The 18,907-nt window shown below is 39.9% G+C and overlaps 1 protein-coding gene across 1 annotated transcript in view; it reads right to left on the reverse strand.

Annotated features, from left to right (window-relative positions):
- Nucleotides 1-2,747: 2,747 nt before the first annotated feature.
- Nucleotides 2,748-18,907, reverse strand: part of Klhl20 (kelch like family member 20) — a 46,669-nt gene continuing 30,509 nt past the window's right edge. Inside the window, exons 6-12 of the mRNA XM_075988411.1 lie at nt 16,881-16,996; nt 14,748-14,931; nt 11,820-11,963; nt 10,899-11,032; nt 9,028-9,236; nt 7,908-8,014; nt 2,748-4,748 (exon numbers count right to left, since the gene is read on the reverse strand). Of these exons, the coding sequence (XP_075844526.1) occupies nt 4,664-4,748; nt 7,908-8,014; nt 9,028-9,236; nt 10,899-11,032; nt 11,820-11,963; nt 14,748-14,931; nt 16,881-16,996 (979 nt within the window). The 3' untranslated portion in view covers nt 2,748-4,663. The remainder of the gene's footprint in view (nt 4,749-7,907; nt 8,015-9,027; nt 9,237-10,898; nt 11,033-11,819; nt 11,964-14,747; nt 14,932-16,880; nt 16,997-18,907) is intronic.

Raw genomic sequence — 18,907 nt, forward strand, 5'->3', positions numbered from 1 at the left:
AATTTGCCTGTGCCTCCTGAGTCCTGGAACTAAAAGCATGTGACACCACCACCTGGGTAGTTTAGAATTTATTGGATTCTGAGTGTGTGAATGAGTCTGTTTCTGTGCCTTCTCTTGGCACTGCTCTCCTTGAGTTTGCTCCTTTTGTCCGATTCCAATGTCTTCGTTTTTGTTTTATTATTATCCTTAGAAGCCTGTTTGCTTCATGTGTTTGTGTGTGTGTGTTTTCCCCAGATGGTTGTGAGCCATGATATGGTTGCTGGGAGCTGAACCTGGGTCTACAAGAGCAACAAGAACTCTTAAACCACTGAGCCATCTCTACAGCTCCCTTGTGTATTTTCTAATGAGAGAGGTACATAAAGAAAGTGGATTGGGACAAGAGGGGAGGTAGGGAGAAACTGGGAGGAATAGAGGGTAGGGAAACCATAATCAGAATTGATTATATAAAGGAAAAAGATGTAATCCCAGCACTTGGGAGGCAGAGGCAGGCGGATCTCTGTGAGTTCGAGACCAGCCTGGTCTACAAGAGCTAGTTCCAGGACAGGCTCCAAAACCACAGAGAAACCCTGTCTCGAAAAAAAAAAAAAATAAAGGAAAAAGATGTTTTTAATAAAAAAAATTTAAAAATTTTTATCTCTTTAAAAGCATCTTAGATTTGTGTTAACATTCTTCGTTCCTTCCTCCTCATCCTCCTCTTCTTTTGGAGACAGGTTCTCATAGCCTAATCTGGCTATGTAGTTTTAGGGAGGAGCCCAGCCCTGGAGTGCAAAGATTATAGGAGGTGTGAGCCAATGTATTTGGTTTATATGGAACTGGGCATCGAATTCTGGGTCTGGTACACACTAGACAAACACTGTCATGTGAGCTACATCCCCAGCCAGTTTTATCTTCTAGACATATTTCTTACATCATTTTGCTGTAGAGAATTTGCCATCAAAACCTTCTGAAAAATGAGGATAATAAATGGTCTTGAGCCACCAATATATTTTTGTTTTTAATTCAATTGTAGTACTGAATTAAATATATACTTTTTTTTTAAATATTTATTTATTTATTATGTATACAATATTCTGTCTATGTGTATGTCTGCAGGCCAGAAGAGGGCACCAGACCCCATTACAGATGGTTGTGAGCCACCATGTGGTTGCTGGGAATTGAACTCAGGACCTTTGGAAGAGCAGACAATGATCTTAACCTCTGAGCCATCTCTCCAGCCCAATATATACTTTTTTAAAAAAAAATATTTATTTATTTATTATGTATACAATATTCTGTCTGTGTGTATGCCTGCAGGCCAGAAGAGGGCACCAGACCCCATTACAGATGGTTGTGAGCCACCATGTGGTTGCCGGGAATTGAACTCAGGACCTTTGGAAGAGCAGGCAATGCTCTTAACCACTGAGCCATCTCTCCAGCCCTAAATATATACTTGAAAAATCATCCAGTGTATATTAATGGCATCTTTCAATTAGTGCCTTGGTAGTGTTAGCCTTTGCTTCAGCTCACAAGGCACAAACTTTCAGAATCATATCTCGGACTGCAGCGGGAACATCACCCCTGAGCTCCATTACCAGGAAGAAATAATCATGCTTAACCTCATATTTAGACCAGTTCTCAGTAAAAACTCATAGATCAAATACATTTTAATTAAGTCTTCTATTGTATAGGTTATAAGTGAGGTGAAGCAACCTAAGAAACTTGCCTGTGTTATGTCTCAATGTCATTTTACTTTATGAGCATAAGATTTTGTGTCACATTTGAAGCTTTTTAAAAAATATTTTTTATGTATTTTATGTATGAATGTTCTGTCTGTATATATGCCTGCATTCCAGAAGAGGGTATCGGATCTCATTATAGATGGTTGTGAGCTAACATGAGGTTGCTGGGAATTGAACTCAGGACCTCTGGAAGAATAGCCAATGCTCTTATTAAACAATGAGCTTTTTTACTTTTATTTATATTTATTTATTTTAGATGGTCTCCTATGAATTTGAGATCCTGCCTTCACCTCCCAAGTGTTAGGGCTATAGAGTACATCACCATGCCCTGTTTCTGTGGTGCTGGGGCTTGAACCCAGGGTTTTGTGCATGCTGGACAAGTACTCTTCCAACTGAGCTAACTCACAGTCCTAGGAGCAGTGTTTGTTCAACATTTGTTTTGGATTTTTTGAGGAGTCACTATAGAACCTAGGCTGGCCTTGAATGCCAGGCACTTCCTCCTGTTTCAGCCTTCTCAGAACTAGGATTACAGGTGTAACTTGAGGACCTAGGTTCAAATCTCTACTACCCTTATTCAAAGCTGAATGTGACCCACAAATTTCGGACCTGGATTACATATCAAGGCCTGTCTCAAAAAATAACAAACAAACCCCCCCAAATAAACAAGACTCGTGTCTGTTGATGGTAGGGGATACTTGGTCACAGTTTGGTGCCGCCACCTTCATTAGTGTTAAGGCACCAGCAGTTTGCCGGTGAACAGCCAAACGTGTAGTTTTACTAAGAAAATTGCTTTGGTTCATGGATACTTCGAAAGAATACTGAATCATACTGAAGCTGATACTCTGAGAGCCTGATGAACTGAGTTTGATTTCTGGAATCCATAGGACGGAAAGAGAGGAATGATTCCTACAAATTGTCCTTTGGTGCTGGGGCATGCTCCACCTCACCCCTTACACACACACACACACACACACACACACACACACACACACACACACACACAATGTAAAAAAATTAAAAAAAAATTTCAAATACTTTATGGTAAATACCTTTATTTTAAAAAGTTATACATGCTAGAAAAAAGCATAAATGATACATGTAAACAATTGTTTACCAAATACTTATTTTTTCCTTGAAAAAGGTGCAAATGATGTTTAAATGTAAACACAAAAGTTGCCAAACATTTTGTTGTAGGGGAGAGGAAGAAGGTCAAGGTTATTCCTTTTGGTTGTGGATAAGTCTCATTCAAAGGTTTTCCTGCAAAATACACTGAAAAAAAATCAGTCTCTGACTACAATGGGGCGGACTGTAGGCACTAAAATTTTCATTTATTTCCTTAAAAATGTTAACCTTTCATCAGAAAGTGCGACTTAAGAGACACAGTAACGGTGGCCTTATAGGATGAAAGACTGTGAGATATGATTAGCATGAAGACTCCTGATCGGATTGGATGCTTTGGCTGGCCTGACATCCCTTCACTTGTACTGCTCACATGAACTGGAGACAGCTTCCATTTAGAGCGTGTTACTGAAGGTCAGCTCAGATTCACCAGCCGGAACAGCCAGCGTAAACTGAAAAATAGAATTCACTGCTGAAGAGAGGTCACCTCCCCTTGGTGGCCCCTACTGACAATGAGAAGATAGGAAAGAAAGTTGTGAACAAAAACTCTTACAGAGTTGCACTTGATTTTACCAGAGTTCTCAAGACAACGGAGGAGACTCACACTGTTTTTAGAAGAGGCACTGAGCAGAGACCTAGGTACAAGTGGCAGAAACTATGAAAATGTTACAGGAAGGAAAGGGAAATGGAGTAGAAAGCAAGTTCAGTTAGAGATGTAAATGTTACCTGGTGAATGAAAACGGTAGCTTGTCCTGCCTTTACGGATTCAATATTCCTTCTGAAGTGTCCTATCTAACGAGATGTTTTCTTGTTTTTTCTTTTACACTTAAATTTTATTTTGAATTACTCATGCTTGTGGAGTACTTGTGTGTTTGTGTGTGTACTGAATGCACAGGAGTGCAGATACCTGTAGAGGCCAGAAGAGAGTTCTGGATCCCCTAGCTTAGCGGTTCTCAACCTGTGGGTCATGACCCCTGTGTGTGTGTGTGTGTGGGGAGGTGGAATGACCTTTTCACAGGGGTTGTATATCAGATATCCTGCATATCAGATATTTACATTATAATTTATAACAGTAGCAAAAATTACAGTTATGAAGTAGCAAATGAAAATAATTTTATGCTTGGGGGTCAGCACAACATGAGGAACTAATTGTATTAAAGTATTGCAGCATTAGGGAGGTTGAGAACCACTGACCTAGCTGCCAGATGTGGGTGCTGCGAACTGAACTTGGGTCCTCTGCAAAAGCAGCACACCACTCTCGCCGGACCGTTTCCAGTCCCCTTTACATTTCAGAGTGCTCTAATATTTAGTGCAAGAATAGTAACTAGTGAGTATACTTTGCATATCTGTTTTTATCACTGGCAATCTTTGTAGATGGATAGTATCTAATTGGAGTAACCATAGCCCTTCTGCCCTTATCAGTATTTTCAAAAACGAAACCAAACCTAGAAAGCAAAGTAAATTTTGCAGCTTGGAATTTTTTTCTCCTTTTTGCCCCCTCTTGTACAAAAGATAAGTTAAAAAACAAAAACAAAACAAAACAAAAAACCCAAAACCCAAAACAACCCAACCAACAAAACAAAAATAAATCACCATCAAAACTCCATGATAAATTAAAGCCCAAAATAAACGCTCTCTGCAGAGAGCAGAAAGGTGTTGTGCAAAGGTGGCGTCTGCAGGTGAGTTCTGTCGTTAGATTTGTAGTTCTGTATGTTGAGGCACCGGCAAAGTGAACATTTGTTCTAATGTTTTCTCGAGCTGTACAAAGCTTCAAAGTCAAGGCTCTTCCAAATATAAAGGAGCGTATGCAAGACTTTTTCCTGTGTTCACCATATATGGGATTCACAGTGTGTCATTTTAATAACTCCTACGCCACCTCCTAGCCGACGATAATTCATCCCTCCATATAACCTGCAAAGATAGAAACAAAAGCATAGTTTCTAACCAGAAAAAGCACTGCGCCTTCTCAACGAAGACGTCACTCACAGCATTTTCAGCTTTATGTAACTCTCCAAAGATTAGAAGCAAACTGATCACAGTCATGCAGCAGAATTAATGCAGACCAGAGCTGGAAAGCTCTCCGTGGAATGAGGCCGTCTGCTCACCTTTTGTACTAGAGCTTTACACACAGACCGGCTTCTAACACACATAACCTTACGTTCCACGCTTTTGTGTGGAATTTTATGCCTGATATTTATTTTCCCAGACACATTTTCTCTTTGCCTAAAACTTTCTCAATTATTAATTAATGTTTTATTTTCTGAGATAGGCTCTTGCTAGGATCTCCCTAGACCTACGGCTGTGGAGGTGCTGGTATTATAGGTATGTATCACTGTACCAGCCTCAATTACTTTTATTTTTTATTTCATTTTATTTTTTAGCTGTTTTTACTCCAGTCTGGTTGCTTCAAACCCATGGCAATCCTCCTACCTCAGCTTCCAGAGGGTTGGGATCATAGGTATGAGCCACCTAGACAAGCTGCTCAGTTTCTCCCTTCCTTTTCCCTCCCTCCCTCCTTCCACTTCTTTTTGTGTATCTGTATATACTGTGCAAAGGTACACACATGTCTGGAGACCAGAGGTCACCTAAGATGTCATTCTTCAGAAGACGTCAGTCTGGTTTGTTTTTTGAGACCGGGTCTCTCAGTGGCCTGGCACCTAAATAGCAGGCATGGCTGACTGGTCAGGGAGCCCAGGGGTCCGCCTTGTCTCTGCCTCCCCTGATCTGCTATGTGTCTGGCTTTTTATGTGGGACCTGTGGATGAAATCGGGGCCGCATGCTTGCACAGTAAGCATTTTGCCAACGGTCCTTTCTTTCCACCCACCAGTTCTCTGTGTTTATTTCTTGTCTATGTAGCATCATAGCAGCATTTAGTTTGTGTGATTTGTGAACAAGATCATCTTCAAAGCTGAAGATTTTCAGGGTAAAAAAAACCTACCTCCTCATTCAGCAATGAGATAAAATTGATTTAGGATGTGTACTAGGTATGATAACACATATCTGTAATCACTGACCATGGAAGCATGAGGCAGGATGATTATCTGAGCTTAAGGCTAACCTTGGCCTACATAGTTCTAGGCCAACCTGGGCTATAGAGGGATATTTTCCATACCTCTAATCCTAGCACTCGGGAGGCTAAGGTAGGAGGACTGCTGTGAGTTTGAGGGCAGCCTGGGCTGCAGAGTGTGCTCCAGGTTAGCTTGGGCTATAGTGAGACTCTGCTTCAAAAAGCCCAAAACAAGCCGGGCGGTGGTGGCGCACGCCTTTAATCCCAGCACTCGGGAGGCAGAGGCAGGCGGATCTCTGTGAGTTCGAGACCAGCCTGGTCTACAAGAGCTAGTTCCAGGACAGGCTCCAAAACCACAGAGAAACCCTGTCTCGAAAAACCAAAAAAAAAAAAAAAAATAAAATAAAAATAAAAAGCCCAAAACAAAAACAAAATTAAAAAGTTTGGGCTGGGCATGGTAACATACACCTTTAAGCTCAGCACTCGGGAGGTAGAGGCAGGTGGATCTCCGAGTTTGAGGTCAGCTTGATCTATATAGGAAATTCCAGAACAGTAAGGCTACAGGAGAGACCCTGTCTCAAAATATGAAACAAAACAAACAACTCAAACCAACAAACAAGTTTGACATACTTTTTGAAACTACGGAGATTTAGGTATCAACTTCTCTGTAGATTTTTTTTTTAATTTATTTATTTATTATGTATACAATGTTCTGTCTGTGTGTATGCCTGCAGGCCAGGAGAGGGCACCAGACCTCATTGCAGATGGTTGTGAGCTACCATGTGGTTGCTGGGAATTGAACTCAGGACTTTTGGAAGAGCAGGTAATGCTCTTATCCGCTGAGCCATCTCTCCAGCCCCTCTGTAGATTATTTTTAAGAAGTTTATGAATATTATTCACCATACACCACTAACTCGAGTGATGGCTGCTGATAAAAGTCTATACATAAATCACAGCAGCTATGAGACAGGAATAAATGTAGCTATTTCTTAAACTGTGCCCTACTCTGAATTCCCACAGAGAACTGTATAAAGGAAAGAACATTCTGCAAACGGCAGGCTTTTCTTTGTGTAAACCTGCTCTTCTCTGTCCTCACCATTTCAGTGGGGCTTCCCAGGCTGCCCTTTACAGAAACATTCCTCCCTGCCATCTTAGCCCCCTTCTGAGCTTGCTAATCACACAGCACCTCCACCTAGCATGACACTACAATGCCAGAGCTAGGACTGCAAGGAAGCTGTCTCCTTCAAAAAGTACCATGTTGTTATTAATCTGACCTCAGTAATGCGACTACTCAACAGAGAATCTCAGGGAAGTGCTCTCAGTCTCTGTACAGGAACTGGAGGGAGTGCTTGCTCAGCATCTACCTCTGGATTTTGATAGGGAGAGCGCTAGAGGTTGAGGTCAGGCTCTCCTCCAGCTAGGCATGTACTCTACCCCTGTGCCCACCCCTGGGCCTGAGGAGTTAAAAGAAACATTAAATCTATAAAATGAAGTTCAATATAGCTAAACTCTCAGAAATAAGGTATAGCTTCCTACCTAAAAGTGAAAATTAAAACAGGCTGGATTTCACAACAGAAGACTCTATAGCAATACACTTTTAAAAGCTAAAGAAAGAATAGGCTTTAAAATATTTTTTTTTGAAAGTAACTACACTTTTCCCCCAGAAATAAGGCTTCTCAAAGACAAGAACCTGTACAGACAAACTGAGAACTGAAGGCTCAGGCTGCGTCTACTTATGTCACTAGCTTATTTAAGCACCATCTTTTATTTTCATGGTGTTCTGGTTTCGCCATTAGGATGTGATGGGAATAGAAATGATAGTGTTTTCCTCACCTCTGCTTACATAAAATGAGATGATTATTAGAAGAATTTTAGAGTTTTTTATCAGACACTTCAGAACAGCAAGTTAAAATGCATCATTGTATCTGAGTTAACTCAGCTCCCTTCAGGAAACCACACGAGGACTTCAGGGCCCTGGCCATCCCGGTTTTGGTGGTCATGATCCTTCTCAAGCTCATGATTTGAAATCAATAATGAAAAGACTTGCAGCATGAAAAGGTTACCTCCAAGTATTGGCATCTGGGTCGAAAACTTCAATGGTCTTCAAGTATGTAGTGCCATCAAAACCTCCCACTGCCATGAGCTGTCCGTTGACCACTGCCAGACCAACCTGTAAGGGCAGAGCACAGTGGCATTGAGACAACCACTGGGGAATTCTAACTTTCTCAAACCTCTTATGGTTTCATTTTATAGTTTACATGAATTCAGAAAGAAAAAGTAGCAGTAATCTATGACATTATGGGAACCGTTAAATTCTGTATCAAATTACTATATGTACACAAGAATCAGAGCATATATTTGTAAAATTTAGAAAGCCATTCACTACATGTGAGCGAGAACCTCCAAACTATGACTGAGCCTGCTTTGCTCACTCGAATCCACTTTCTAACAACATGTCACCCCTGCCCAGTGACAGGTTTAAGTCCATAGTGTTACTCAGGCCTGCCAGAAATCTGTTAGAGGCACCATGTTTGGCCTCAGCCCCCACATTTCCCTCTCCTAATGGACTCTATGCTCTGGTCATTCTACTGTTAGGCTCTGAGCTAGCGTGCAGGTGTTCACGCATGTGCATTAAGCCCATCTCCCATGTCCTTCTGTCACATACACTACGACCACAGCACATCTTTACTGCAGGTACGGCAAACACCTCAGCTTCCTTCACCAGACTAAGAGCTCTACAAGGAGAATTTTGTAGACATTTCTGCCTTCCAAATGAATGGAAATACAATCAACATGAAGCAGTGAGAATAACAGGAATATAACTAAAAGTCTGTTAAAGTTCCAGTAACAAATAGAGGGGTAGACAATATAGGGAAGATACCTCCTGGAGAAGTAGCTGATAGAAGATAAATAATAAAAAATAACTACATAATTAAATATATGAATGGATAGAAAATATCTAGCTACTGGAGTTAGAAGCAATCAAAAGAAATATAAGCTGTTTTGGTTTGGGGTTCCCCACCTCACTTTGTCTAAAAGCATCTTGACAGCTGAGACAATTGAAAATAAAGCACGTGGAGACCAGCACTCCACCTCCAGGGTGCCCTAGTGTAGCTCACAGAGCATTCCATCTGAACACCCCTTGTGTGCTTGCTTACAAAGCTCTCGGCAGCTGGCACTTACTCCACTCCTGCGGGACGTCATGGCCACCACGGGAGACCACTGGTTAGTTCTGGGGTTGTATCTCTCAGCACTGCTAAGCTCTGTAGTGTCGTCTCTCCCTCCTACAGCATAGATCATGTCCTGGTACACTGCACAACCTAGGTGTTTCCTTCGGGTCCCCATAGGGGCTATGGTGTGCCATCTGTTTTCCTGAGGATTGTAGCGCTCCACTGCAGGGAAAGAAAAGACCAGTAAGTGACCACTCATCTGCTCTCTTCATAGCCACCAAACACGATGGCATCTCTTTTCAGTATAGAATCTGATGGGAACCAGTTTCTTGCAGTCAACTTCCGAGGAAAGGACATTTGTTAAGTTCTAGTTTTGGCTACATAACTAATTGTGTGTGCTTGTTCTCTTCCAGTGGGGAACTAGATTATGATTTCTAAGATCAGTTTAGCACTAGGATTTTATTGTAATAATGGACGGCTTCTGCACTTGTACTCCTCAGATCGCTCGTCTAATTACTCATGGAGTCTTGCTCTGCGGTGCAGGCCTAGAACTCACTACATAGCTCAAGCTGGCCTCAAACTCATGATCCCCCTGTTCCTGCCTCCCAAGTGCTCTCCCATGCCAGTGTCTTTTAAGCCTCTGAAGAGGCATAACAATGAATCTCATGGGTGTGCCACTGACACATCCTTAGATGAAAATACCCACTATGTCTAGACAGAAAAGGCAAAGAAGCTTGTAGTTCTAAGGTTTTATTTATTCTTATATTAAAAGAATTATCTTTTATTAAGGGTAGGTTGTGATTATGGGAAGAAGGGAAGTCATTATTTAGAAAGTAGATTTTTTTTCAGTTGTAGCCTACATCTTATTTATTTATCCACTTATTTAATGTGTAAGTGTTTTGCCTTCATGTATGTATGCACACCCTGTGCATACCTGGTGTCCTCAACAGATCCTCTGGAACTGGTGTTACTGGTCATCAGCCACCATGTGGGAACTGGGAACTGAACCCAGATCCTCTGCAAGAACAAGTGCTATTAACCATTAACCCCTGATCTATCTTTGCAGCCTCAGATTTTTTAAAAAAAAATTCAGTATAAGTTTTTAGCAGCTTATAAAATATATAGAGAAAGAAAACTTTGGGAAACATACTAGAAGTCATGAATTGCATTTCCCTAGAGAGAAAAACATAACATTTTCTTAAATATCAAATACATTTATGAATATATGAGCAGAACAAATTAGACTTAGTGGGTTATTAAAAAAAGAAAAGAGATAAAAGGGAGGGAATGGGGAGGAGGGAGTAGATCTGGGAGAAGTAGGAAGGTGAACATAATAAAAATATACTGTATGAAATTCTCAAAGAATTAATAAAGATGTTATAGTGAAAATTACAAAATAACTTGAGCTTTTTATATTTTGTATAAAGGATGTCTTAGGGTTTCTATTGTTGCAAGGAAACACCATGACCAAAGAACAAGCTGGGGAGGAAAGGATTTATTGGTTTACACTTCCAGATCATAGTCCATCACTGGAGGAAGTCAGAATAGGAAATCAAACAGGGCTGAATTCTGGAGGCAGAAGCTGATGCAGAGGCCATGGAGGAGAGATGCTTACAGGCTTGTTTCCCCTGGCTTATTTATTCAGCCTACTTTCGTATAGAACCTAGGATCACTAGCCCAGGGATGGCACCCCCCACCATGATCACTAATTGAGAAAATGCCTTACAGCTGGATCTCATGGAGGCATTTCCTTATCTGAGACTCCTTCCTCTCTGATGGTTCTAGGTCATGTCAAGTTTGCACAGAAATCCTGCCAGTGCAGAGGGATTCTTCCCAGAAAAACATGCTGCTTTGGGGACTTAGGCTGCCTTACGGGGAACTAACCTGTGTTGAGTGGAGACGTTCCATCAGAGCCACCTACAGCATATAAGAACCCTCCCAACACAGCCACAGCAACCCCTAGTCGTCTAGTACTCATAGAAGCCACCCGAGTCCACTTGTTCTCCTTTGGATCATACCTGCAGGGAGGAAAAACATTCCTGTTGGCCCAAGTAGTTTCCACAGGCCTGAAATCACAAGAGATATAACGGATACAGAGATTTATCACAGATTTAAAAAAATGTATGGGCGCACACACCTCCTATTCAGTTTTTTTAAAAGCCGTATTTTGTTATTTGTGACAATAGGAAGAACATGGGGGACATTTTGTTAAGTAAAATAAATCAGACACATGAATAAAAAATACCATATCTTGAAGATAGAATCTAAATTAGTCTCATTTGTAGAAGCAAAGAGTAGAACGGACTTCTCTCGCAATGAGGGGTTGGCAGGATCAGAGAGATGCTGGTCAAAGAGTAAGTTCAAGAAATCTAAAGTACAATAGGTGAGTAGTTACTGTTGAAACTGTTGAGTGTAGATTTTAACTGTTTTCGCCAAAACCCCCAAAGTATGTAAGGAAATAAATCAGTTAATTAGTTTGACTTAACCATTCTACATGGTTTAAATATTTGAACATATCATGTTTACCACAAATATATTTTTAGTCAATTAAAGAACAGATGGTGGGGGGGGGCACAAAATGGTAGAAGGAGAGAACCAATCTCTCAAAGTCATCTGATCTACACACACACACACACACACACACACACACACAAACAAACACACACACACACACAAACAAACACACACACACACACATGTTGTCTCTCTCTTTCATAGTAGGCCATTTAGGGATATATAAAAAAGCAAAAGAACTTTGTATATTCATTAAAAAAATGAAAATTATTTTGATTAAAAATAAATCACCTCTCAACAATATTGAGGCAAGAGACACCATCCTGTCCGCCCACGGCATACAGAAAACCTCCAAGTACTGCCACACCAACGCTTGTCCTGCAGGTGCTTGTAGGGGCCACATCACTGCTCCACTGGTTTGTTTTGGGGTCATATCTGCAAAGAACACATTGAGAGCTTGTATTACACGTTAGAGTTTGGCTGTGTTTATGGTATTTTGTGTGGAATAATCTTTTTGTATACTGTGAAGATGTGTCCAAGGTGCTTTCTGATTGGTTTAATAAAGAGTTGAATGGCCAGGAGCTAAGCAGTAAGAGGTTAGGTGTGACTGCTGGACACACACAGAGAGAAGAAGAGACAAATCTAGGCATGAGAGAGACACCAAAGGACACAGAAAAGAAACAGGAGGTGTAAGACAGAAGAGGTAAAAAGCTACAAGGGAAAACACAGATGAATAAAAATGGGTTAATTTAAGTTATAAGAGCTATTGGAACAAGCCTAAGCCATAGGCCAAGCTTTCATAATTAATAATAAGTCTCCATGTCAGTTTTTGTGAGCTGATGGCCCAAATAAAAATTCATTTCAGTATTTGGAGCATATAAGCATATACTTCTATTTAAGGGCTGTTCTTTCCTTCAAACAGGCTGACTAATAATCAAGCATATGAAAACCGAACTGAGCAGTGCTGGGGATTGAACTGGGGGCTCACATGCTAGCAACTGTGCTGCTATAGACCTATACCCCAACCTAATTAACTTTTTAAAATTTATTTTAACATTTATTTTGAATATATTTTTCTTTAAAATATCAGGATGCTACAGAATTCTTTTTCAATTCTAGTCTCTTTCCATTTGGATTTGGCATACATCCCTTAAGCCTCTGTAATAAAATATATTATCTACTTGTGCATTTATTTAAATGCAGGAATGTTTATTTACATAATATCACACACTATGAAATTTTCTCCTTTGATGTATTTTTGAGATATTTTTGTTAATATAAGTATAGATCTTTCCTTTGAACTATTTTGTTATATTGTAATGTGAGATGCACTGTTTAACCCAATTTTTTTTAAAAATGACTTATTTTTATTATATGTGTGTATGTGTATCTGTGTGTATGTGCCCATGAGTGTAGTACCCACAGAAGTCCAAAGAGGGTGGTGGAGCTCCTGAAGCTGGAGCAAGAGATGGTTGTGAACTGCCCAACTGGGTGCATGAAACTGGATTCAGTTCCTCTGTAAAGGTAACAGTGTTCTTAACCACTGAGCCATCTTTCAAGTCCCTTACTCCTATTCTCATTGCTATATTCTTAGGTTGTTTCTGACACTCTGATAATTAAAATCAGGAACTATAAGGCCGAGCACATAGCTCAATAGTAGAGTGCTTATCTAGCACGTACAAGACTCTTAACCACTAAAAAAACCCAAAAACCAAAAACAAAAGAATACCAAGCTGCTCCTTGTGTAGCTATATCCATTTTTACTTTTTAAGTTTTCATTACTTTTTCTTTCTTTCTCAATTTTTTTTTTCTATTTTGCCGGATTTTTTTGCTCTTTAAAAGCATGGTTTGCTTTCTCTCTCTTTTTCTCTCTTTGACACAGGGTATCGCTACGTATTTCAGACTGGCCTTGAACTTGTGATTTCTCCTGCTTTGGCTCCCAAGCGCTGGGATTACATGTGTGTGCCACCTGTTGCTTTCATTTTTCTTACTTTCAAAAGCAAGTAGCACCAGGCGGTGGTTGGTACACGCCTTTAATCCCAGCACTGGGGAGGCAGGGGCAGGCGGATCTCATTGAGTTCAAGGGCAGACTCTACAAGAGCTAGTTCCAGGACAGCAGGCTCCAAAGCTACAGATAAACTCTCTTGAGAAGCCAAAAAAAAAAAAACCACAACAACAACAAACAACAACAATAACAAAACCCATGTAGCATATCATTCATATGTTTGTCTCTGTGTACTACCTTAGTTACATTTTATACATTTGGGATATATTAATTTAATTGTTAATCTATAAATATTTAGTCATTTGCACTTTGATTTATTTAGCCCACTGATTCATGTCTAAGTGTCATTCTACCTGTCATACCCCCCCCCCCCCAATTTGTAGAGCCAACCCTCTGGTTTTGTTTTTTATTTTTTATTTTTATTTTTTGGATTTTTCGAGACAGGGTTTCTCCATAGCTTTTGGTTCCTGTCCTGGAACTAGCTCTTGTAGTCCAGGCTGGCCTCGAACTCACAGAGATCCGCCTGCCTCTGCCTCCTGAGTGCTGGGATTAAAGGCGTGCGCCGCTACCGCCCCGGCTATCTGGTTTTGTTTTTTAGCTATGTCATATCTAGAACCAATATCCAGAACTGGTTACACTAGGTTTTATGGATATGCTATGGAACTATGATAAAATCATTGTAGGTCAACACTGCTTAATGAAAGAGAGTGTGTGGCAATAAGAAACTTAAAAAACTATCACTCACTGTAGAGTTCCAATATGCCAGGTACCTCAACAATTGACTAGTACAACATGTACAAGCATACTTAAAATATTCATGAAAGAGCAGAGAAATGAGTAGCTCATCTGTAGTCAAAGAAGGTTTTATGCAGGAAGTAATATTTCAAATCTTATAAGCCTTAAAGTGTCAAAGATATTTCAGAGCAGAAGAAAAACATGCATATATGCAGGGATTGAAGAAGGCAAGACAATGGCATGTCCAAAGAGTTGTAGCAATTTGTTGTATCTGCAGTTGCAAACTTAGAAAATGGTGTACATGGGGAAGAGACCAGAAAGATTGGTAGAGATCAGATCACAAAGGTCTTGTGTGTCATTCTAAGGAGTCTACACTGCTAATTGGTCTCACAGATGTAAGACTAAAATAGTAAGTCACATCTGTTTCTTAATTAACATCTCAAACTAAATCATAGGGACTTTTTTCAAATTATCCTTACCTTTCAACACTATTGAGATAGGAGGATCCATCATGGCCGCCTACTGCATACAACAGGTCATCAAGAACACTGACTCCAACTCCACATCGCCTTTTACTCATGGAAGCTACCATTCGCCACTCATTGGTCTGTGGGTCGTACCGTTCAACACTGGAAATGGCGTCTCCACTACACCAACCACCAACTAGGGAGGGATAGAAATTGTTAAGAGAACACCTGTTCTAAGGTAAGTCTACCTTAGCTAGCCTCTCTGTGACCTAAAGCTCTGACTCTCCAAGCACATGGCAGAAGCAGGTCAAGTTATAGTCACCAAAAGACACCAACAGTTACTGGGCTGTAACCTTGATCTTGGATTTCAGTCTCCAGAACTGCAAGAAAATCCATTTCTTTGATCTGAATTACTATTTTGTTATGGCAGCCTGGGTAGACTAGTATAGTGAGTATGATTTAAAATAACTGCCAAGCCAAGTTCCATTATTCTTTTCTAAATGACCATGGGGGTGGGGCTGTGGTAATGGCAGATATACTAAATGTTGCTTTCAAATCATCCCCATTTCAACATAAAATAAGAGTGATTCTGAAACATAAAATAATAAGATTATTTTATGCTCAAAACACTTTGGGAACTACTAGTTTTAAAGGATGTCAAATAAATTCCTGAGCTACATTAAGAGCAGAATAATATTAACTACCTTCTAGATAAACCAAAAGTTCACTTTCTTTATTCCAAATCTCACCGTGATATAATTTTACTTTACTGTTGTTTCTCTCAAATTAGAAGAGTCACCTAGTACTAAACCACAGCAAGTTCTTGTATACAGTAATTTGCTTAAATGTGAACTGTGTAATGGGGCATATATAAGGAATTTCAGTATCAGAGAAAACATCCTAAACTCTAAAATGGCCCTAGGCTGGAAATGTGAGGGCTCATAATCTTTGAGATCAACCAATCATTAAATATCTGGCACAACTAAATAGTGGAAAGCTTAAAACCAGCTTTATATTGGACTGATGATTTCATATCAAATTAATGATACCTGGTAAGTGGTATTCTTCAATATCAAAAGGGAAAAAAGGGACCATTCAGGAACAAAACTTCAATCTTGCCGATTGACTTAGAGAAGTTTGAGACCATGGTGGTTTTGTGTGCACTGTGATCCCCATGTCAACCATGGATGACATAATTAGATATTAGAGACTTAACTGTGGATCTCCAAAAGTCATATGTTGAAGTCAAAGTTCCACTGTGACTGGAGACTGCCTTTAAGGAGGTAATTAAAGTGAAATGGAGCCATAAAGGTGGACCATTATAGTAGGACCAATGAGAGGAAAAAGACCTCAGAGACTTGTCTCATCCGTCACTCACACAGAGAAAAGGCCTTGTGAGGCCAAGGGCACAGAGGAAGGTACTCTGCATGTGGAGGAGGGAGGTCTCAGCAACACTGCTGGTACCTTGGCTTTGGGCTTCAACCTACAAAAGTATGAAAAGACAGATTTCTTTCTTTTTTTTCCTTTCAGGTTTTTTTTTTTTTTTTTGAGAAAGGGTTTCTTTATGTAGCCCTGCCTATCCTGGAACTCACTCTGTAGACCAGATTGGTCTCTAATTCAGAGATTCATCTGCCTCTGTATCCCAAGTGCTGGGATTAAAGGCATGTACCACCAAACCCTGTTGAAAAGACAGATTTTGAAGAATAGCCTTGTTGACTTACTTTGTGTATCTTATGATCGCAGGTATCACAACTATGTAAATGATTATTCAAACATACCTGAGAATATTTGTTTAATCACGGTATATTAAAAGTTAAGCCTGAGCCGGGCGGTGGTGGCGCATGCCTTTAATCCCAGCACTTGGGAGGCAGAGGCAGGCGGATCTCTGTGAGCTCGAGACCAGCCTGGTCTACAAGAGCTAGTTCCAGGACAGGCTCCAAAACCACAGAGAAACCCTGTCTCGATAAACCAAAAAAAAAAAAAAAAAAAAAGTTAAGCCTGTACTGGACATGGTAGTATATAGACAGAAGATGATGTGGGAGGGCCTACACCATATAGAAAGTTCTAGGACGGCTTGGGCAACACAGTGAGATTTAACTTAAAGAAAACAGAAAACTAAACAAACAAACATATAAAGATTGACACCTGCAAAGAGCACTTCTCCACATCGGATAGGTTTCCGTGGCCTTGTCCTTGGTCCTTGCATTAGTGGTCGTTCTTGAGGCAATAGGAGGTAGTTTTTAGCCTCATCTACCAAGTCTCTGTAGAAAAAAAACTTTGCATTTATTTCAAATGACTAAATAATGTTGCAAGTTAAGTCCCTATATGATGTAAGAAAACATGTTAGTAAAAGGGAACAAGCACAAGTTAAACCAAACCCTGTTGCCTGTCAATACTAAAATTGGCACAGACATGAACCATGATGCAAGTCACATTAGGATTTCTGAGTTGATGGGCATTTCTAGTGTAACTTCATACTTGAGGCTAATTCTAAGCTAAAGCTCAACAATCAAAGGACAGAGGACATCTTACCCCTTCCCCTAAAAAACCAACACAATCACCAGCTTGCTTAGAGATTCTACAAGGTGTCTGGAAAGGACATCAGTGAGAGCAGTATCTAAGAGTGGTTTCATACAACTAGTCCACAGACATAAACAAAACATTTCCCAACATTCCTTTAAGAGCACAGCCTAGAGATTAACATAGTACAATATTCTGTATATGAATATTTTAGGAGATTCAGTTCCTGATTTATGTAAATTCTACCACACTGTTATACTTCAACTCCAAATGTACCCTGAACTACTGTGTTTTAATTTCTCATTATTTACACTACGAGTAATTCATACATGATTGGTGCTATGCATAACCCAAAAATGTACTTTTTCCTCTTAATCTATTTATCCTAGTAACAAAATAAACAGAAAACAAAACAAAAATTAAAAGGAAGTCAAGCCAAAGATTAGGAGTTTTTTTCTGGTTCCCCAAAATTGAAAGATTGACTCAGTCAGCTTTTACTACAGACAAAGGTTCTAAAAAGACTGCAGCACAGATAACACTTAGCATCCAACAAATAATTAACTGCAACAATACGGCGACCTTCTAGTTTCTGCTTTAAGCTCTTAATATATGCACTCATATAATTTTTTAACTTATTTGTTTATTTATTTATTTGTTTATTTATTTATTTATGTATTATGTATACAACATTCTTTCTGCGTGTATGCTTGAAGGCCAGAAGAGGGCACCAGACCTCATTACAGATGGTTGTGAGCCACCATGTGGTTGCTGGGAATTGAACTCAGGACCTTTGGAAGAGCAGGTAACGCTCTTAACCGCTGAGCCATCTCTCCAGCCCCTGCACTCATATAATTAATAGGCATGTGGAACAGGTACTTATTCTCTCGCTCTTTACAGATGAAGAAGCTGTGGCACAAAGTAAGCACTGCCCAGTGTCAAGGCTAGGGTGCCAGGCGTCAACTTCAAAAGTACTTTACTTCCCATATCAGGATCAATATAATCTGTTTTATGCTTAATTGGGGGAGGGATATCTCTGTATTATTTTTTTATATTTCATCCTGTGTTAGTTTACATATTTCCCTTCTGCTATTCATATAATTAGGGGAACTGACCGCTAGTGATCTATGCTGTTCTATGTTTACAAATGTAAAAGTTTTTATTTAACTTTTTATTTATGCGTATGGGATGCAAGTGTCACAACATGGATGTGCAGAAGTCAGCTCTGTTCTTCTACCATGTGGGTTTTGGATTAAACACAAGTTGCCAGGCATGGTGGCAAGCTACTGGATCCACTGAGCCATCTCATCAGTATTTCCCACCCCAAACATGTACTTTTTCAAACTGAAAACACAAACATCTAATCTCAAATGTTGCATTTCTCACTAATGGCAAGCCCAAGATCACAGAGGAAATGCAATGGATTATATGCCCTACCTACGTTCTAGGATCTGGATAATTCCAAATTTCTTTATCTATTACAGAGATAGTTCAGTAAATCAATAAGGTCTTCATTCTCAAGCCTATCTGGAAATGATTTCATTGAGCTATATCAATGACCTTCCCAAAACTATGTAAGGAGGGGCAGGACTTTAACTGTCTATAATCTTCGAGTGAATCTATCCTATTTCTGTTAGACATTATGTGATCAATGA

The sequence above is a fragment of the Microtus pennsylvanicus genome, chromosome 10 (genome assembly GCF_037038515.1).
Source record: "Microtus pennsylvanicus isolate mMicPen1 chromosome 10, mMicPen1.hap1, whole genome shotgun sequence".
NCBI classification, from domain to species: domain Eukaryota; kingdom Metazoa; phylum Chordata; class Mammalia; order Rodentia; family Cricetidae; genus Microtus; species Microtus pennsylvanicus.